Below are 22,706 nucleotides of genomic sequence, written 5' to 3' on the forward strand. Positions count from 1 at the left end.
TTGTTCTGTGTAAATGGGGCAAAAAAATAACATTATTAGGCTATCTCCTGTGCTTTTTCAAAGGTTTTCATTGCTTTCAAATAAGAAATACAGCATTTGGCCACTAGATGGTGCTACAGTTTATAGAACATTTCCATTAAAACAAGTAGAATGAATTCTGGCCTTTCTCTGACCTTTATTAGCTGCATGCTTAGACGTAGTGAAGCCAGTTGACCAGAAGGACAGCAGGACCTCATAGTTTTCTCCTGTCAGATGTACTTTAACATGTGTGCTTATGCAATCTGAGCATCCGTGTTAAGTGGACCTGTCAGGGTGGAAATATACTGTAGGACCCGACTGTTTTTTTAGGCTATGCTCACACCTATGCATTCTGCAGTGCGTTTGCAGATTTGCAGACATGCACTACACTACATTTAACATTTGTTCCTATGGGTCGCATTCACATCTATGAAGTTTTCACCAAGTTCATTTTTTGGAAAGATGCAGGATTCTTTTTTTTACATGCAGCGCAATGTATTTTTGGCTCCATGGGCTTAAATGGAATTGCATCAAAAACGCATGTATATGCATTTTTATACATCACAACAGACACTTCCTCCTAGCAACATTAACACATCCTAAAAATGCATTAAAAACACATCAAATAAGGCGCATGAAAAAAACACATAATAAACACAATGTATTCTTAGGTTTTCACTGAAAATACTGTTCAGAAAAAAAAATCAAGCGAAATTGCATGCACATTTGCTCTGTGTGTATGGGGCAAAATTGAATGTTCTTAGGCTATATTCTCTGCAGATAGAATAATATTCATGGAATAATAAAAACAGTCTAAATGGGGAACAATACCTAATTTAGGCCACTAGATGGCAAAAGAGCTCACTTATTTCCTATGGTACTCAGCATCATCTAGTGTTCATAATGCAGTATTTTCCACATCTTTAATAAATAACATCCTTTTATAAATCAACTCAGGGCAGATATAAAAGATACAATTTATTCTTGCTTTTTCACAGAAAATTCTGTTCATAAAATAAATTCATTGAAACTGCATGTAAATTCGTTCTGTGCTAATGGGGCAAAATTTTATGTTCTCAGGCTGCATTCTCTGTAGATCAAATAATATTAATGGAAAAAAAACAGTGGAAATGGGGGAAATACCTAATTTCAGCCACTAGATGGTGCCTAAGCATACTTCTTTCCAATGATACTTAGCACCATCTAGTGGCCATAATACAGTATTTTCCTCATTCGTGTCATTGTTTTTCTTTTAAATAACATATTTTTTAGGATGAACTCCAAGCAGATATAAAAGATACAATTTACTCTTCTTATTTTTTCACTGAAAATTCTACTCGTAAAATAAAGCTATTGAAATTGCACGGAAATGAATGTTCTCAGGCTGAATTCTCTGCAGATTGAATAATATTAATTGGAATAATAAAAACAGTCTGAATGGGGAAAATACCTCATTTAGGCCAATAGATGGGGCAAAAGAGCATACTTATTTCCTATAGTGCTCAGCATCATCTAGTGGCCATAATGTGATTTTTTTCCCCATTTTCAATAAATAAAAATTTTTTATAGATGAATTCAGGGCAGATTTGAAAGATTCAATTTATTCTTCTTGTTTTTTTCACTGAAAATTCTGTTAATAAAATAAAGCCATTGAAACTGCATGTAAATTTTGTTCCTTGCTAATGGGGCAAAATTGAATATTTTCAGGCTACATTTTCTGCAGATCAAATAATATGTGTTAAAAAAAGATAGTCTAAATGGGGAAAATATCTAATTTCGGCCACTAGATGGTGCCAAAGAGCATACTTATTTCCTATGATACTCAACACCATCTAGAGGCCATAATGCGGTATTTTCCCTATTCACACTTTTTTTTTTTTTACCATATTTTTAAAATCAACTATAAGCAGATATAAAAGATATCATTTTTTATTCTTGTTTTTTCACTGAAAATTCTGTTCATAAATGCATACATGTAAATTCATTCTGTGCAAAATGGGCGAAACTGAAATGTTTTCAGGCCGCATTCTCTGCAGATCGAATAACATTGTCTAAATGGTAAAAAATACCTATTTCAGCCACTAGATGGCGCCAAAGAGCACACCATTTACCTATGATACCCAACCCCCTCTAGTGGCCATAATGTGGTATTTTCCCAATTCACACTCTCACACTTTTTTTTTTTTTTATAGATATATAACATCTTTTTTAAGATAAAATATATTCTTGTTCTTTTACTAAAAATTACATTTGCAGACTAAAAATGTAAAACTATGTACATATGGCTTCAGCACTGTCCTGCCTGCCCATTGGCTTAATGACAAGAGAACTATAGAAGAGATTAGAATTTCTGCTGGTTACCGTAAGGTCCAGGGTCTTCTCATTTCCGCTGGTGTTGATCTGGAAGACGACCTTCCCATCCTCATCTGATAAGAAGTTCTGTTGTGTGCTCCCTTTCAGAAGTTTAACTGGGACGCCCCTTGCCAGTGTGCCATCTGTATAAGTGACTTCTGCCTGTGGGAATCACATAGTAGGAAGCATTGTTACTCTTTAATCAAAAGACAAGAAAACCGAGGGATGGGTTGGGTAATAATTTATGGCTTATGTAGCTCACAACTTACCTAAGCTGTGTTTTCCATAACCTATACACAAGCTACTACATAGTTCCAGTTGAACTGAGACTTCTGACAGATGGTTGAAACCAAAGTTCTGTCCATTTCTTATACAACTCCTGGAGGTGTATTTATAAATAATCTGCATAGCTGCTCACCCATTGCAACTGCATGTAAATTCGTTCTGTGCGAACAGGGAAAATTAAAATGTTCTCAGGCTATATTCTCTGCAGATCAAATGTTGTTCATGGGAAAAAAAATGAGCAAAATACCTCATTAAGTCCACTAGATGGTGCTGAGGAGTATATTTATTTCCTATGTTACTCAACACCACCCAGTGGCCATAATGTGATATTTTTCCTATTAGCACTTTTTTTTTCCAATGAAGAGCCTGGGAACATATGATTTTTGCCCTAATCACACAGAATGAATCCATATGCAGTTTCAATGAATGAACAACTGTACAAATGTTTTAGAAATAAACCCTCTGGCGAGTGTTCACTTTTAGGAGTACAGGTCACCTGGAGACCTTAGAGGCCATGGTGATAAGGTAAGTGTATTATTAAAGGGTAAATGCACCCTAAGTAATATTTTGGTTATAGGTGAAACTTGCACGGTTTTCCCATCAGTTCCCATCATGCACATATGGTGTGAACAAGCTCTTACCCAAGGAAGCTGCCATCTTGGCCTGTTAAATCGATGAGTTTAGTTCCACTTTAAAGAAGAACCAAACCCTCCTATCCTTTTTCATCCAAGGAGGCGAGTATATCAGTAATGAGATTACAATCTATGATCTTTGTACCTTAAAGTGGAAATAAACCCTCCTATCATTGTCAGCAATGGAAGCTGCCATCTTGGCCTATGTTTGATCACCAAAAACTGACATGGTGCTGCATATGTGATCAGCTATGACACCAGCCATTGGAAGGTTTGACAGTTGGGTTGACAGCAGTGGCGGCTGGGCGAGGTGGTAAACAAACCAATGGACCCCCCCTTGAGGTTGGTACTCATGTAGTTGGGCTCTCAATTGGCACTGATGCAGAGGACTGAGAGATCGCTCTGGGCAGCCATCTCCTGAGTCCTGGATCTTCCTTTACATCCTCTCCCCTGCCCTGCCAATACGATCGCTTCTCCCCTCAGCCAATCATGCTCCTACTGCCTGCTGATTGGCTGGGAGGAGAAGCAGGAAGGCAACAGTGAATATTAATTCACTATTGTCACACAACTGCGTTAACTCAGGGCGCGGTGCTCTGCGCCCCGAGCTCACCCTTTTTTAAGCCAATTAGAGCCTCAGGCTCTAATCATATGCTTAAAAAAAAACCCCATTGGAATCCATGCGTCCGGCGCCCTGCATGTAGATTAAGGGATGGGCGCATGGATTAAGGGCTTGGCGCCCCTGCGCCCCACATGGGGCGGCCGCAACTGGTTGACAGCAAAAGCCTATGTGACAGTTAGCATTCCCAGCATGCTAAAGCAGAACTAAACCCTCCTCTCCTTTTCAGCCAAGGAGCTGCCATCTTGGTCTGGTAAATTGATGGGTTTAGTTCAGCTTTGAAGTAGAACTAAACCCTCCTATTCTTTCCAGCCAAGGAAGCGAGTATATCAGCGACAGTTTGGTTGAGAACACAACAAATATGAATGTTTCCGGCATGCTGGGAATTTAATTGTTTTTTTGAATTCATGAATTCATTAATTGTTTGTATGCCAGATTTCCAGTCCTTATTCTTTGCCCAGATGGCCAAATGGGAGCAAAAAAGAGAAGTTCATTTGGTTCACATATACTTTAATCTTTAGACCCCCCCCCCCCCAAATAAAGGAATGTCATTACTTACCACAATCTGTGTTGGGGTCCCAGGGGTGTAATATTTCTTCGTTTTGGAGAAATCAATGTTATATGGGGAAGTCACAAACTTTACAGAGGTGAGCTCCTTTTCTTCCAGAGTTCCGGCTACAAAAAGAAGAACAAGGCATTAAAACCCTGGTGCCCAACGCATGCGACCCTGCAGCCCTCGGGGCCTCTGCAGACACTATATATTATAGCAGCGATTTCTAGCAGTCTCATGTCATATGTCTCCAGACTATGACCGTCTTCTGAAGCATGTTCCCAGTCTCCAACATCTCCTATAGCAAGTTAAAACAACTATCACATACCTATTTCATCTGTGTACTTTGCAGTTTGCCTGGAGTTCCACTTTAAGTTTACATTTTTTCAATGTAAAATAATTTTTTTTTAAATATTTTTAATGGTTTGGGGCTAATTTTATCTATTATCTATACTGTTCATTCTCTATATAGACCAGAGACATTTTTATAAGTCTTCTAAGGACCTGTTTATTCAGCAATAACTTTGTCATTACTAAAGATAACAAGGCGGCTTATTTATTATTATTATTTTTTTTTTTATTTTTTTTTATTTTTTTAAGGATAAAGAAGACTTTCTTTTCATGATTTTGATTTGCAACAATGATTTTTTTTTCACAATCCTTAGAAAATTAAAACACAACAAAACTAAACAAAACACACTTTTTCTTTTTTAGCAGTTTAAAAATAATTGGTGTCACTGTACATAAAATGTTCAAATGATATTCTCTAATCTGTCCTATTTAAAATTACAGTAAAATTATAATTCTGGTACAAAGCATTGCAAAGTTATTTACAAATGGCATAAATTATTATTTTTTTTTAAAATTCTTTACCTTTTAAATGTGAAAGGTATTAAAATATATATTAGGCCCCTTGCACAGTAGCTGACCGATCGGGTCCACCTGTCACGTTTTCAGCCGGACCCAATCGGATCCTCCTGTCTCCTCTATGGAGCAACGGATGAAAATAAACGTGTCCAACCTGCCAAACGTGTCCACTTACACCCGCCAACATCGGATCCGATTCTACCCACTAAAAACAGTCGGATGAGGACCCCATCGGACTGGTGGATCGGATGGCAGTTGAATGTAAACATACAGATGGTTCGTCCATAGAGGAGAGTGGGCTGTTGTCTGTGTCCCCATTTGCCCACTCATTAGGGATTAGTGGACATATGCCCTGCTGAGCCTGCCCCCGTGTGGTAGCCTTAAATGTGTAAAAATATTACCAAACAAAAATGTTCTTGCTGATTTTTTTATTTTATTTATTCTATTATATTACCTATTATTTAAACTTTTAATATGTAATATAATATAATAAATAAAATAAATAAAAAATCAGCAGGAAAATAATAGTTCGAGAAGGAAACTAAGGAGTTAACTAAGGGCTAATAAGGGGTTAAACAGATGAACATTTTATTTAAAAAATTAAATCAAATAAAAAAATTTTCAACTTGTCAGGTTGCTTTAACTGACATCATCTACAGATCTAAATTCACCCCTTTGATCTGCAGATGAATGAACAGAAAGATACAAAAGTAACAATATTTTACATTGTATCTTTGTGGAGCAGTGTTGTTTATAAACATGGATTCAGACTGCTTTTTTTGGTAGCTAGAGCTGCCAACTTCTTTTCTGAGTATATTATAACGCCTGCTATGATTAATCACAGCTGACAGTTTTGGTATACTGGGAGGTTGGTGGTCCCAGAAGCAGGGCTACATGTCCTGTGTACAATGATGGTGTTTTTTTTGGGCGTGTGTAGGATGTCCAAAGTCTGTAGCTAGTTAAACTGTTTTTATATCTGTTTTTTCTACTAAGGAAACACTTTGATTTACACACACAGAAAAAAAAGAAGGGAGAATGCCACAAGCTGTTTGCCTTTAGACTGTCGCTCGTTGATTGAAACTTCCAAGGAAGATGTCTGAACACAGCAGGAGGAAAAGGAAAGATGTTCTGAATCATTCACCTGTGCGTGTGAATATCAGTTTGAGTTAGTAAACTCTGTAAATAAGCTCTTTTGAACAGAGGAACTAAGGAAAGCCTACATCAGCCTCTACAGAACAGCAGCAGGAATGTATGTGAAACAAAGTTTGCTAAAACCGTTATATGTGTGCCTTTTTTTTTTTATAGTGAACCTGAAATGTAGCTTTCTGTAAGGCAGTGAATGTCAATGTTTTTATGGCAGTTGGGGCTTGCTTAGACATGGGACCAGATTGCAGTAAAAGCAGGTGGTTGAGTTGCAGTTTTACCCTGCCCCTCATCCCCCCCCCCCCCCCCAAACCACCCATCTAAACAGGGCTGTACACATACCGTGGCCATGGCAAAATTCTCAGTCATGTTCAGCAGACAATACTGTCACCGAACATGACTTAATCAAGTCAATGGGCTGAGCCCCAACTGCCCTGCAACTGTGTGCACTGCATGAGGTTGTGGCGGGCTGGGTCAACATTTTCAGGGTTATAACAGGCAGCGAAGAGGTGACATATTAATTTTTCACCGCCTGTCAAACCCCCCCCAGGAATTGCTTTTCAGAGGGCCAGCCTTATGCTGCCAGGGACATCGCATTTGGTGGTCTGAACATTTCCTTACATCCAAAAGCCATCTGAAGTCCATGGCCATCTTTTGTCATGCCAAACCAACACATTTATAGAGCTCAAAAAAATAAAAGGAAGAGGCTTTTATACTTGGGGTTCAGAGGCCCCCAACAGCTTGTGTTTTTAGGCTGTTCCCGGTTGTGGTTATCTCCAAACACTAGTGGAAGACATCAAAGGGGACTTACAAGCCTTCTCCAATACAGTAGCTGTTATGTAGAATGTGGACCCCACCAAGTTCTCCACTGGCTGAGCAATCTTCTTCAGGATGTCATCTTTGCTTATTTGGATGGTACCTTCTCCGTCCTCCATCTGGAAGAAAGAAACCATGCTGAGGACATATAACAAAACAACGCATACACGTAATCTTATGAACTCTTGTCAACAGTGACTCTAAAAGTGTAGGATGTCTAGACTGCTGTCCACGTAACAGGAGACCTGAATGAAGAAATCAACACAAACGGATAGAGGTGCTTGGCCTGTAGTAACACATTTGGTTCGCACATCTGCCCTGAAGCACTGGGGTCCTCAGTTTAAATCTTAGACACTATCAGCATGGTTTTTCATGTTTCCCTTGTGCTTGCAGGGTAATTGGCTCCTGTATAGAAATCAACCCATGTATAATATTTTACTGATCATGCCCAAGATGGCTGCCCCACCTCCTATGTGCCTCAACACCATTTTGATAAGCACTTAGGGGTCGATTTACTAAAGGCAAACAGGCAGTTCATTTTGCAATAACATTTTCCCTTAAAAAAAAAAAACGGCAGTGCCACCCGTGCCATTCCTTCACAGCCCTTTGCCTTGAACAATGGCTCCCATGCGCATTTGCAGGAGTGACCGGTAAGCAAGATGGGTGAAGATGGAAGCCCCTGCAGAGATGACTTCTCGGTGCGGGAGGACTTTGTTTTGAAGTTTAACATAATGTGCTAGTGACCGGTTTCCATTTGCTTTAAGTAAATCAACCCCTTTAAGTTCTTAGGGAGAAAAACGCTAAAGAAATATTAATAGACACCATTTTGGTAAAGTTAGAGAATTAAAAGTACCTCTGACCTGACCTCAAAACAGGGCTTGATTTTTGAATAGATAGATTAGGTCATGGCAGGGATTCCAGGGGTGGTGTACAGCTACCTACACTGCAAATACCTGTAAAGTGGGACTGTCATCTCATGCTTTATGGGTGCCTTAAAGAGACATCGTCATTTTGAACATTTAGGACTATCGATAGCCCATCCTCCCTCAGACATGTATACCTACCAAGCAACCAAGCGCCTTTGCTGGAGCATATGACTTTCCATATGTGGCAGTGCTGGGGCTCGAGCAGCCAATCGCCAGGTAGGAACACTGTTATAAGGGGGGTGCTATGACATCATCCCCCCATGTAGCGTCAACCCTGGAGCTTAGACAGGTATGGGGTGGCAGTGAGGAAGCATGGCTGGCTAAATAGTAGACATGTGCAATTCGTTTGGTTCCGAATTAGTTTTTTAACAAATTTTGACAAATTCATTTATTTCCGAAATTTCAGAATTTCCAAATTTTTTAATTACCCAATTACAAATTTCCAAATTTCAAACTTTCAAATTGTTGAATTTCCGAATTTTGAATTTCCAAATTTCCAAATTTCGAATTTTCTAATTTTCGGATTTCGGAATTCGGAAATTCAAAAATTCGAGAATCTGAAAAAAAAGAAAGAAAATCAGTAAAATTCGAAATAATAACTAACTATTAAATTATAAGTATTGGAATTTCCTTTCAAATTTGTCTGTTTGTGAACGGAACAAACGGAGTACAAATTTATCCGAAGTTACACATTATCTAAAATAACGAATGCCGTATCTAAACCAATGGAACTTAACGATCTAATAATAATAAATAATAATAATAATAAAACCCTTTTATTATTATTATTTATTATTAATTTGTTCCATTCCATTTGTTTAGATACGGCATTCGTTATTTTGGATAATTCGTAAATTTGAAAGGAAATTCCAATACTTATAATTTAATAGTTGGTTATTTTTTTGAATTTTACTGAATTTCTTCCAAATTTTTGAATTTCCAAATTTTTGAGTTTCCGAATTTTCAAATTTCCAAATTTTTGAATTTCTGAATTCGGAAATTGGGAATTTTCATATTTTCGAATTTCCCCAAAAAAGCAAAAAAAAGAATGAAACGGAAACTAATACAAACTCATTTTTTGTCAGTGCACATGTCTAGTAAATATACATGCCAAAGAGGGTCGGTTATGTGCAGGCACAGTCACATTGTCCTAATTGGTGAATATGACAGTGTCTTTTAAGGAATCCTGTACTAAGAGAAGTAAGGTTACCATTCCTAACTTCCTAGCAATACCCATTGCCTGGCTGTAATACTGATCCACTAGTTTAACCAAATGTATTATTGATGTTATTGTGATTAATAATTTATTATTGGATCAATTGACCTAAGCAAGCACATTGAAATCAGAATTGGTTATCATCATGCCTGTTCCAGATCAATATCTCTGGAAACACAAGTTTCCTTTAAAATTGCTAATGTAATAAAATGATTATAAATATGGTTGTGTTCTGCTTCTTTACCTGACCCTGGCCCTTACTGTACAATATTTGGGGCTTTTTGGCATAAAATTGACATCTTAACCACTTGACCTCCAGAATATTTACCCCTCTTCCTGACCAGGCCATTTTTTGCAATGCGGCACTGCGTTACCTTAACTGACAATTGCGCAGTTTTGCGACGCTATACACAATTAACATTTCTGTCCTTTTATTCCCACAAATAAAGCTTTCTTTTCGTGGTATTTGATCGCCTCTGCGATTTTTTTTTTTTCGCTATAAACAAAAAACTATTTTGAAAAAAAAACTATATTTTTTACTTTCTGTTATAAAACATATCCAATAAAAAAAAAGAAAAAAAAAAAGAATAGAAAAATGTAATTTCTTCATTAATGTAGGCCTATATGTATTCTGCTACATATTTGTAGTAAAAATAAAATTTCCAATAAGCGTATATTGATTGGTTTGCACAAAAGTTATAGCGTCTACAAACTATGGGATAGTTTTATTTGATATATTTTTAAATTTTAATTATCAATAAATTGGCTTGCGAATAGTGACTGCGATACTGCGACAGACATTCTGAGACTAATTGACACTTTTGACACTTTTTGGGGACTAATAACACTAATCAGTGCTAAAAAATATGCACTGTCACTATTCTAATGACACTGGCTGGGAATGGGTTAACATCTAGTGCAATCAAAGAGTTTAAAGGATCGCTAAAGGCAATTTTTTTTTAAAATAAATTTATATACTTATACTTACCTCCACTGTGCAGCTCGTTTTGCACAGAGTGGCCCGAACCTGCTCTTCTGGGGTCCCTCGGCGGCTGTCTCAGCTTCCTCCCGCAAGGACTCCACAACTTCATGCGAGCTCCCTCGCATGGTGCGGAGTGCTTGCGGGCGCGCTCCCGTGATACAGCTGGCGGCTGTAGCCGCTCACTGTATCACTTGGCCCCGCCCCCTGGCGCGCTGCTGTCAATCACATCCAATGAGCCAATGGCTGCGCTGCTTTCAACCCATCCACTCTAGCCAATCAATGGCCAGGGTGAGCGGCGAAGAGGATGTCGGAGGCGAGCGCGGGACTTTCGAGGGGTCAGGTAAGTAAAACGGGGGGGATGGGGGAGCCGGCATTGTCGGATGTTTTTTTAGCCTAATGCATAGAATGCATTAAGGTGATAAAACTTTTACCTTTACAACCCCTTTAAATGTGTGCCCAGCCAGTGTTTCTGTGTACTATGAGAGGTGATTTTACTAGGGGATGGCATTTGCTTTGCAGGAACACAGGACCCATGCCTTCCCTACTGACAGAACGACAATCTGTCTTGTTTACATAGGCAGACTGCCATTCTACCTGTGTAAAGAATGATTGGCAGGTGCCAGCGGGCATTGAGTCCACGGTATAGGAAAAAATCCACTGCGCTAGGTCCAGTAAAAATGATATATAGAACAGTCCCAGTAATATAGTGATATAAAGTGCTCGTGCTCAAAGTTGATATATCCGTGCTTCAACTTGGGTGCCCCACATAGATGTAAACTCACCCCCTGGAGTTGACCAAATATCGCTAGTATGGTCCTTTAAGCATGTGGGGAGACCCCTGTAGAGATCCACCACTGGCGTCTCATGCAGTGCAGTTCCTCATACACATAAACAAACCAAAAGAATCCTCATTATGCAAAATATTGTTCCAAAATGTTTATCAACCTCTTCCCGTCCATGCTATGGCCGAAAGACGGCCGCAGCGCGGACCTACTTTGCTGGTAGGGCGTCCATAGATATCCTCCCGTGCTCAAGCGGCCTGCGCACCCCCTGCAGGGCATGAGCGGCACACTCTGTGATCAGCGAGTCTATGAGACTGATCACAGATCGGAGTAAGGGGTCGATCCCGACCCCTTACCACGTGATCAGCTGTCAGCCAATGACAGCTGATCATGTGATGTAAACAGAGTCGGTAATCATGGCTGTGCGACGGACATCAGTCCTGATCATGGAGAGTCTCTGCAGGGGCTTCTGTGCCACCTACCAGTGCACAACAGTACCGCATACCACATTGTCACTTATCAGTGCCCACAGTGCCACCTATAAATGTGACCAATCAGTGCCTCATCACCAGTGCTGCCTATCAATGCCACCTACCAGTGCCCATCAGTGCCACCTACCAGTGCCCTTTACTGCCCCCATCAGTGCCCATCAGTTACATCTATCAGTGCCCATCAGTGCTACCCATCAGTAGTAGCCATCAGTGCCACCTTATCTGTGCCTATCAGCGCCGCCTTATCTGTGCCTATCAGCATCGCCTTATTGTGCCTATCAGCGCCGCCTTATCTGTGCCTATCAGCATCGCCTTATCTGTGCCTATCAGCGCCGCCTTATCTGTGCCTATCAGTTTTGCCTTATCTATGCCTATCAGTGTCGCCTTATCTGTGCCTATCAGTGCAGCCCATCAGTGCCCATCAGTGAAGCCTCATCAGTGAATATCAATGAAGGAGAAAATTTACCTGTTTGCAAAATTTTATAATAAACTATAAAACATGTTTTTTTTATTTTTCAAAAAAAATCTGTCTTTTTTTGTTTGTTTAGCAAAAAATAAAAACCCCAAGTGGTGATTAACCACTACAGATCCGCGCTATTGCCAAATGACGGCATCAGCGCGGACCTACATTTCCGGGACTACGTCTATTGACGTCGTCCCGGATACGAGCGGCCTGCGCGCCCCGCTCTGTGATCGGCGAGTCCGTGAGACTCGCCTGATCACCGATCCGTGCAAGGGGTCGATCCTGACCCCTTATCACGTGATCAGCTGTCAGCCAATGACAGCTGATCATGTGATAGAACGGAGCCGGTAATCGGCTATTATTCCTCCTCGCGCTGACAGCGCGAGGAGAGAAAAAAAAAAGCCGATCACCGGCGGCCGTGATCGGGACATCAGTCCCGATCACGGCCAGCAATACAGCTGACCACCTGCCCCCTGCCAGTGCCCACCTGCCCACCGCCGTGCCATCCTGAATAAAAGTAAGTGCCCCCCATCAGTGCCCCCCATCAGTGCCCCCCATCAGTGCCCATAGTGCCCACAGTGCCACCTACAGTGCCACCCACAATGCCACCCACAGTGCCATCCAGCAGTGCCACCAACAGTGCCACCAACAGTGCCACCCACAGTGCCCACAATCTGCCTCAAAGGTGCTGCGACCCAGTGCTGCCCATCAGTGCCCAGCAGTGCCGCCCATCAGTGCCCAGCAGTGCCGCCCATCAGTGCCCAGCAGTGCCACCTATCAGAGCCACCTATCAGTGCCACCTATCAGTGCCCATCAGTCCCATCTATCAGTGGTACCTATCAGTGCCCATCCGTGCCACCCATCCGTGCCACTTATCCGTGCCACCCATCCATGCCATCTTATCTGTGCCCATCTTTGCCCATCAGTGCCGCCTTATCTGTGCCCATCGGTGCCGCCTTATCTGTGCCTATTAGTGCCGCCTTAACTATGCCTATCAGTGCCCACCAGTGCAGCCCATCAGTGCCCACCAATGCAGCCCATCAGTGCCCACCAATGCAGCCCATCAGTGCCCACCAATGCAGCCATCAGTGCCGCCTAATCAGCGCACTTCAATGAAGGAGAAAAATGACCCGTTTGCAAAATTTTATAACAAACTATTAAAACATGATTTTTATTTTTATTTTTTTTTGCATCTTTTTTTGTTTGTTTAGCAAAAAATAAAACTCCGAGCTGTAACTAAATACCACCAAAAGAAAGCTCTATTTGTGGGAAAAAAATGATAAAAATGTCATTTGGGTACAGTGTTGTATGACCGCGTAATTGTCATTCAAAGTGCATCAGCGCTGAAAGCTGAAAATTGGTCTGGGACTGAGGGGGGTTTAAGTGCCCAGTAAGCAAGTGGTTAAAGAGGGATTGCACTGTGGAAAAAAATATTAAAAGCCAGCAGCTACAAATACTGCAGCTGCTGACTTTTAATAAATGGACACTCACCTGTCTCGGGGTCCAGCGATGCCGGCAGCCGAGGCCGATCGATCGCTCGGCTCTCGGATTCTGCCGCCACCATTCTAGGTGAGGGAATCAGGAAGTTAAGCATTGCGGCTTCACTTCCCGGTTCCCTACTGCGCATGCGCGAGTCGCGCAGCGCAATAGGAATTGTCCGCGCTGTCTCTGGGACCCGTGTGTGTCCCAGCAGACAGCGCGCAGGGACAGGAAGAGGCATAGACTCCCGTGGGAGTCTATGCCCGGAAGTGGGTGTAAATACCTGTCTTTGACAGGTATCTGCACCCCCCTCCCCCCTGAAAGGTTCCAATTGTGACACCGGAGGGGGGGAGGGTTCCGATCAGTGGAACTTCCACTTTAGGGTGGAACCACCAAAAGAAAGCTCCATTTGTGTGAAACAAATTATAAAAAATGATTTGCGTACAGTGTAGCACGACTGCGCAATTGTCATCTAAAAAGTGACAGCGCTGAAATCTAAAGATTGGTCTGGGCAGCAGGGGGGTGGAAGTGCCCAGTAAGCAAGAGATTAAAAGCATTTAGAAGTAAAAAGTATCACTCACATGTTAAGGTGCCTGAACATCCTGGCACCCGGCGTCTGATTTTTTTTTGGGGGTGGCGGAATCGGCCCACAGTGGTGGTAATTACTGCTGTAAGCTACCACTGTGTATAATCACTGCGGGAGCGAGGCGCCCTGCGGAACGCATGAGCGCCCCCTACCAGGAAGAGCCAGATCATTTATATATACAAGATCCAGCATACAGCTCCCACCCTGTAGCAGGAAAACTGCTTAGTGGCGGACATCAAGTGGTTAAGTTGTACCTGGAAATATTCACTTCCTAAAAAGTTGTATAAGAGAAAAACATTGGTAATGACGGGGGAAGAGTCTTCTTTACCTTCACTTGCTGTTCCAGGCCTTGTAACATCGTCTTCCTCCCAGTTTGGTCTATTATTCCGACACGTACATGGACTACACCATTTACCGGTTCTCCATAAACAAATCTAAACCAATCACAAAAGAACAATCAGTAAATGATTCCAATCAGCATCACTTCACCTAATTCACTAAGCCAAGTAAAAATATACGAGGCAAAGAGAAATTTCACTTCGTTTAGTAAAGGAGGTGAAGCCGTGCAGACAATCATCTAATCATATATCAGAAAAAATCGTGCTTTTTAAAAAAAATTGTCCCTGCCCGTGATTGGGTATTCTTTGCAAAGTGAAATAAGGTGCACAATTTGGGTAGCAGAGGAAGAAGGGGGTGGATAGGAGGGAGTTTAAATTTCAGGGTGAGGATCTGCTTTACAGTATATGTGAATTCTCCCCTTATATAACCATCCATTCAATTTAAAATAGAAATGAAAGGCAAAACATTTGTGTATACATATAAAAAAATGATAAATACTTTTTTTTTCCTTTCACATAAATGGTCACATACCCTCTGTTCTCAACTGCATAAGTTACTCAGAGAGCAGGGGAAGTAGAAACAGCAGAACACTGGTCTTCTTAATGAATGACCTGCAGGGGGCATGTCAGCAGAAGTCTGATCATTGGAGGAGAGCAGGCAGAGTTCCCAGCACAGCCAAAACTCTGTGCTTTCATGCCTAGTTTGGTCAGTTTTCAATAGGAAAGCAGGGGGACTAAACCAAACACCAGGGATTTCACATAGGATACTTTTTTCACACAAGAATATGGTACAACAGGCACATGAAATGTTGGGTTTGCATACTTTTTAACCACTTTTTAACCACTTGCTGCCCAGCTGCCGTCATTATACTGCGGCAGGTCAGCATGATCCTGTGAACCATCGCAGCTGTACATCGGTCCCTTTTAAGCGGGATAGCAGGCACGCGATCACGGGCACCAGAGGCAGAACAGGGACGTTTGTGTGTAAACACACACATCCCAGTTCTGTGAGGAGAGGAGAGAGAGATTGTGAGTTCCTATGAGCTGGAAACCACGATCTCTCATCTCCCCACAGTTAGAACACACACAGGGAACACAATTAACCCCTTGGTCGCCCCCTAGTGTTAACCCCTTCCCTGCCAGTGACATTTACACAGTAAACAGTGCATTTTTATAGCACTGATCGCTGTATAAATGCCAACGGTAACAAAAATGTGTCAAAAAATGTGGCAGATATGTCCACCATAATGTCGCAGTCCCGATAAAAATTGAAGATCGCTGCCATTACTAGTAAAAAAAAAAAAAAATTATAATAAAAATGCCATAAATCTACCCCCTATTTTGTAGATGCTATAACTTTTGCGCAAACCAATCAATATACGTTTTTTGCGATTTTTATTACCAAAAATATGTATAAGAATACGTGTCGGCCTAAACTGAGGAAGACATTTTTTTTTTTAAATTGAGATATTTATTATAGCAAATAGTAAAAAATATTGTGTTTTTTTTTTTTTTTTAGAATTTTCTGACTTTTTTGTTTATACCGCAAAAAATAAAAACCACAGAGATAATCAAATAGCACCAAAAGAAAGCTCTATGTGTGGGGAAAAAAGGACGATAATTTTGCTTGGGTACAGCGTCGCACGACCGCGCAATTGTCAGTTAAAGCGACGCAGTGCCGAATCGCAAAAAATGGCCCCGTTTTTGAGCAGCCAAATCTTCTGGGGCTCAAGCAGTTAAAGTTGACGAGATGGGAAATATTATTTCCTTCCAGGAACAGTCTGTTATGTGACTGTTATGTGAACTGTTTTTTTTCACATAAAACAACATGTGCCTTGTCTCTAGAATACAGATGTGTAAATGGAATGAGTGCTTATTCCAACAGGCGTACAACATGCATACAAGTACAACCATTGAACTGTTGATTATAAATGTGAGAATACCTACAAACACAATGGGGTTGATTTACTAAAATTGACGAGTGCATAATCTGGTGCAGCCCTTTATACAAACCAATCAGCTTCCAGGTTTTTTTTTTTTTTTTTATCAAAGCTTAAGGCTGCTTTCACATGTTGGCGCTTTACAGGCACTACAGCGCTAAAAATAGTGCCTGTAAAGCGCCTCTCCTGTTCTCCTGTGCGTCCGGGTTCTTTCACACTGGGGCGGTGCGCTGGCAGGACGGCAAAAAAAGTCCTGCAAGCAGCATCTTTGTAGCGCTGTAAGAACGGTGCATACAACGCTCCTAAAGCGCCCCTGCCCATTGAAATCAATGGGTCAGCGCCGGCAAACTTTTCGGCCAATAGCGGGGGTGAAAACCACCTTGCTAGCGCTGAATAGTGCCGCTAAAACGATGGTAAATCGCTGCTAAAAATATCACCACATTACCGCCGACGCCCGCCCGCCCCATTGTGGAAGTAGCCTAATTGAATAAGCTGAAGTAAGAAGCTGATTGGCTACCATGCACAGCTGCACCAGATCTTGCACTCTCCAGTTTTAGTAAATCAACCCATCATCAATTTTATTATGTTATGTTATGCCCCATACACACGGTCAGACCTTTGGAAAAAATCTGTCCGATTTTTTCCGACGGATTTTGGCCGAAACTTGTCTTGCATACACACGATCGCACAAAGTTTACGGAAAATCCGATCGTTCTGAACGAGGTGACGTCAAACACGTATGTCGGGACTTTAAATGGCCAATAGCTTTCATCTCTTAGTTTATTCTGAGCATGCGTGGCACTTTGTCCATCGGAATTGTCCACACACGATCGTTTATGCGATCAGATTTTGTTGTCGGAAATTTTTTTATTCTGCTCTCAAACTTTGTGCGTCAGAAAATCCAATGGAAAAAGTCAGATGGAGCCAACACACGGTCGGATTTTCCGACAACATGATCCGGTCGCACATTTTCCTTCGGAAAATGCGACCGTGTGTATGGGGCATTACTCTTTTCAGCCGCTAGCGGGGGAGGTTTTAGCGCTGCTAAAACAACAGTAAAGCGCCAATAAAAATAGCGCCATTTTACCGCTGATGCCCGCCACCCCAGTGTGAAAGTAGCCTAACTGAACAAGCTGAAGTAAGAAGCTGATTGGCTACCATGCACAGCTGCACCAGATCTTGCACTCTCCAGTTTTAGTAAATCAACCCCAATGTAACCATTTTTTATTTTATTATGTCATATTACATTTATTATCAGTCTCCTTTAGCACACTAATGCCGCGTACACACAAATGGAATTCTCGTCGGAAAAAGCTCTGATGGTTTTCCCGGCGGAATTCCGACGGAATTCAGCTCAAGCTGTCTTGCCTACACACGGTCACATCAAATTCCGATCATTTATAACGCGGTGACGTACAACACGTACGACGTGACTAGAAAAAGGAAGTTCAATAGCCAATAGCTTCTGTCTCGTAGTTGAATCTGATTTTTTGGCGTGTCCGAATTGCATACACACGATCGGAATTACCGATAGAAAGTTTTTCCGTCTGGAAAATTGAGAACATGCTATCAATTTTTGGCTGGTGGAAAAACGGACAGCTAAATTCCGATGGAGCATACACACGGTCGCATTCTCCGATGAAAAGCTCTCATCGGTCTTTTTCTGGCTGGAATTCCGATCGCGTGTACGCGGCATAACACAAATGAACACATTGATTACCTGGCCTCCACTTTGATTCTAAGTTGTGCTTTATTTATCTGGAAATAGGGGAGTTCAGGTACGATCTTCACTTCAAAATTCGGGAGAACTGGCAAAACAAACAGAAATAAATAAAAAAAGATGAAAATAAAGTGTAAAGTGATACTAAAGTCTTAATGTAAAGTATCAACAAATACAACAAATGATAAATAAATATAGTATAGTAGTATTAACAAAGCAGTCTTTGCTTTTCGGAGTCCCTCTGTTACATAGTTTGTTATTTATCTGTTGATATGGCTGGTAAGTGTTATTTTTCAATTTTCTTTAACAGACCGAGCTGTCTTGCAAAAGTGTCAGTTAGAGTGTTGCTTAGAGTGATCAGCTTTTTTATTTATTTATGTAAATCTTTTATTCTAAGGGCCGGTTCACACAGCGAGGCGAGGCGACACGGCTCGCCTCGCCTCACTCCCGCAAGTCGCCCCCGTTCTGTACAATGGAACCGTTCTGAGAGGAGCGACTCGAGTCGCTCCGACTCAGAAAAAAGGTTCCTGTACTACTTCGGGGCGACTTCGGGGGCGACTTGCATTGACTTCTATACAGAAGTCCTCTGCAAGTCGCCGCTGAGCTCCCCGCAGGTCGCGGCGAGGTAAGTCGGAGACGCCTCGCCGCGCCTCGCTGTGTGAACCGGCCCTTAAAGGAAAAACAAACAGTTCCTGCAAGGGCTAGTTTACACTTGCTTCAAAATGTGGCATCTGACACTCCTTTATAAAGCGCTCTAATTGCCAATAAAATCATCTCTCACTAAATAAAATGGTGATCTTACAGTCCTGCTCACACATTGCGCCCGCTTTTTTTGGTGCTTCCAAGCATCTCCAAAGCCTCTATAGAAGTCTATGACAAGGCTTGCTAACCGCAACTGAAGCTTTTATTCAGCGTTTGCTTTGCTTTGTTTTGGAGGTATTGCAGGTATGAGATATCCCAGGATGTATTAGGAAACCAACAAGCGAACCGAAGACATCATCAGCAGTCATTTCCGGGTTCATATATATATATATATATATATATATATATATATATATATATATATATATATATATATATATATATCCAGACAATGCTGCTGTCCATAAACAGAGGAGCCACTCTAGGACAGGAAGTGTGTTACCGGTCAGATCATCTGATGAAAAGGAAGCCTAAACCATAAAACAAATGCAGCCACCACATGTAAGGATTAGTAAGCTTTGCAATATCTCTTCAGAAATAAAATCCACCTACCTGTCTGCTCTCAGCAATGGTAAGTATACTGAAATGAAGTGGCGGCCCGTTCATTAGGGGTGCATGGGCACCACCCCCCCTTCCATGCATCCAGCCCCATAATCTACATACAGGGCGCCGGATGCATGGATTCCAATGGGCGGGGGGTTTAAGCACATGATTAGAGCCAGAGGCTCTAATAAGCTTCAATAAAGGGTGGGCTTGGGGAGCAGAGCAGTGCTTTCTGAGCCCACACAGTTGAGTGAGAATAGTGAATGAATGTTCGCTATTCTCACACTGACCCTTCTCTCGGCCAATCAGGAAGCGGGTCCTGGCCACACCGGCCAATGAAAATGGCCAAAATTACACAGGAGAAGATGCCAGCACCGGCAAGGGACAGGACCATTGCAGGAAAGGGAAGTACAGCTGCCTTTAGTTGCGCTTTAAAGAGACATCATTATGGCTGATTTACTAAAGCTAGAGAGTGCAAAATCTGGTGCAGCTCTGCATAGAGACCAATCAGCTTCCAGTTTTTTTCTTTTATTGAACAAGCTGAAGTTAGAAGCTGATTGGCTACCATGCACAGCTGCACCAGATTTTTCACTCTCCAGTTTTAGTTAATCAACCCCATTGTCTTGCTCAAGCAGGGCAAAGTGACAGTGTCCATGCCAGGGCCACCAACCTCCTTATACCTCCTAAACATTTTTAGCAAAATACAATGACAGAGAAATATCCTTTCACTTAGCAATCACTAAATGATCAATTAACCTAAATTAACTGAACGTAATTTAAATCAAATTAATTTAGGAATCACTTTGCACTGGAATTATTCCCAATCTAAGTGAAAATCATGTTCTTTTTTTTTTTTTTTTTTTTTTTGCCACATCAGTAAACTTGTGCGGGAAACTCAAATCAACTCTACCGTTCATCGTAGTCCCGACTCGTTAACATTATTGTAGCATTAATCTCTCATATCTATGTGGGGTTTTTTTTTTTTTTTTCATGTTCTAATTTGGAACAAAATTATACTAAGAAAAGAAAAAACATTAATTCATTGATACATTGTCATTCATTTTGCATTATGTTTTTTCATTTTTGCTTTATAAAATATATACCGGTATTTTTTTGGTATCCTCAATGTATGTTGCAGTGTCTCTGTCTGATCTTACCATATTTTTTCACTTCAAACTCTGTGGTGAAGTTTGATTCTGGAGCGGAGGTAAAATACGCTGAAATTCGCCACACTCCCGTTCTGAAAGAGAAAAAAAACATAAAAATGACAGTTGCATTGAAACCAAAAACTAAAATGAATATTGCAGCTTACCAATTATTAGATGAGGTGGCTGCATTTGTTTTGTTTTTTTACTTTTTTTCCCTTTAAATTTTCTTTTTTCTAAAGGCCCATACACACGATCAGACTTTTTGACAACAAACATGCAAATTAGCTGTTTTGGAGCAACATCCGACCGTGTGTACGCTCCATCGGACAAACTTTTTTGGTTTTCATCTGACTTTTGTTGGCTGTGCGAACGGACAAACTTTCTGGCAACAAAAGTCCGATGGAGCAAAGTCTGATCATGTGTAGAGAAAACCATAGGACTTTTGTACAAAGTGCAAACAGGCATGCTCAGAACCAATGCAAAAGATCAGACAACAATACAGAAGTTGACCAAAGGTGGCAGTAAAGAGCAGAAAAACCACGTGATTTGGTGAAAGTTGGCTGAAAAAGTCCTGCTGTGTGTATGCAATACAAGTTCAGGGCCGACGCCCTTTGTACAAAAATCCAAGGGAAAGTTTGTACAAAGTCCTATCGTGTGTATGAGGCTTAAGCTGAATTTTGGGTTGGGAGATCTGGGGTGTGTCAGGAGTTGGACTGTCAATAGTATTATTAGAGCGGACAATTGACAATCGGCTACTCTGAACACTCACGTTACTTTCTTGGACCATTAAATATGAACTATGGTAGTTTCTTCAAAGTAACGTGTCCTGTCTTCAGCAATCAATAGCTTTACCCAAAGCTAAATTTTGAAAGCTAAATGGTGATTGGTCAATATGTCTGCACTTTGTATACTGTTCTAAAATGTAAAAAGATAAACTCCAGGCAAACAGCTCGACACCAGACATGTGCAATTCGTTTAGTTCTTAATTTGTTTTTTAACGAATTTTGACAAATTAGTTCATTCTGAAATTTCCGAATTTCCACATTTTCCAATTTCCGATTTTTCTTATTTCCGAAATTACGAATTTCCAAAATTTTAAATTTTCTAAATTAGGAAATTCGAAATTCGGAAATTCTGAATTTTGGAAATTCGAAAATTTGGAAATTCGGAAATTCAAAATTTCCGAAATTAAAATATTTGACAATTTGGGAATTCGTAAAACTTGGAAATCCGAAAATAAGAAAGAAAATCAGAAAAATTCAAAAGAACGAAAATCAGAAAAATTCAAAAACCGGAAAATCAGAAATAGTACCTAACTAATAATAACTTAACTATTAACCACTTCCCGACCGGCGCACAATGATGTACGTTGGCAGAATGGCACTGACAGGCAAATTGGCGTACAGGTACGTCCATTTAAAATTGGCACCGCGACATAACATGCGAGCCGCCGGCGGCGCGCACGCGTGCTGGTCAGGACCCCCGTTAGTCCAACCGCGGGTCCCGTGGACTTGATCGCCGTGGGGATACCCGCGATCGTCTCATGGGGAGGGAGAACGGGGTGATGCTGTTTACACCTAGCCTAGCAACAAGTGACACTGATCTCTGCTCCCTGTGATTGGAGCAGAGATCAGTGTTCAGTAACATACAGCCACACCCCCACAGTTAGAAACACGCCCCTAGGACACACTTAACCCCTACACTGCCACCTCCTGGTTAACCCCTTCACTGCCAGTGCCATTTACACAGGAATCACTGAATTTGTATAGCACTGATTGCTGTATAAATGACAATGGTCCCAAAAATGTGTCAAAAATGTCAGATGTGTCTGCCATAATGTCGCAGTCACAATAAAAATCGCTGATCGCTGCCATTACTAGTAAAAAAAAAATTATTAATAAAAATGCCATAAAACTATCCCCTATTTTGTAAACCCTATAACTAATTATAATTATAATCAATCAATAATCGCTTACTGCGATTTTTTTACCAAAAATAGGTAGAAGAATACGTATCGGCCTAAACTGAGGAAAAAAAATGTTTTTTATATATTTTTGGGGGATATTTATTATAGCAAAAAGTAAAAAAGAATGCGTTTTTTTCAAAATTGT

General features: G+C 41.1%; 1 protein-coding gene across 2 annotated transcripts in view; it reads right to left on the reverse strand.

Moving 5' to 3' along the window:
• Positions 1-22,706, reverse strand: part of LOC143983706 (complement C4-like) — a 178,284-nt gene that overhangs the window by 127,161 nt on the left and 28,417 nt on the right. Inside the window, exons 7-12 of one of the 2 annotated variants that reach the window (XM_077483720.1) lie at positions 20,605-20,687; positions 18,203-18,290; positions 14,533-14,638; positions 7,275-7,398; positions 4,463-4,578; positions 2,380-2,532 (exon numbers count right to left, since the gene is read on the reverse strand). In XM_077483720.1, coding sequence (XP_077339846.1) covers positions 2,380-2,532; positions 4,463-4,578; positions 7,275-7,398; positions 14,533-14,638; positions 18,203-18,290; positions 20,605-20,687 — 670 coding nt within the window. Of the gene's footprint in view, positions 1-2,379; positions 2,533-4,458; positions 4,579-7,274; positions 7,399-14,532; positions 14,639-18,202; positions 18,291-20,604; positions 20,688-22,706 lie in introns of both variants that reach the window. The other variant, XM_077483728.1, reaches the window with a different exon arrangement.

Source organism: Lithobates pipiens, unplaced genomic scaffold (assembly GCF_037356315.1).
Source record: "Lithobates pipiens isolate NorthernLeopardFrog02 unplaced genomic scaffold, aLitPip1_a1.2 Scaffold_1, whole genome shotgun sequence".
Lineage (NCBI taxonomy): Eukaryota > Metazoa > Chordata > Amphibia > Anura > Ranidae > Lithobates > Lithobates pipiens.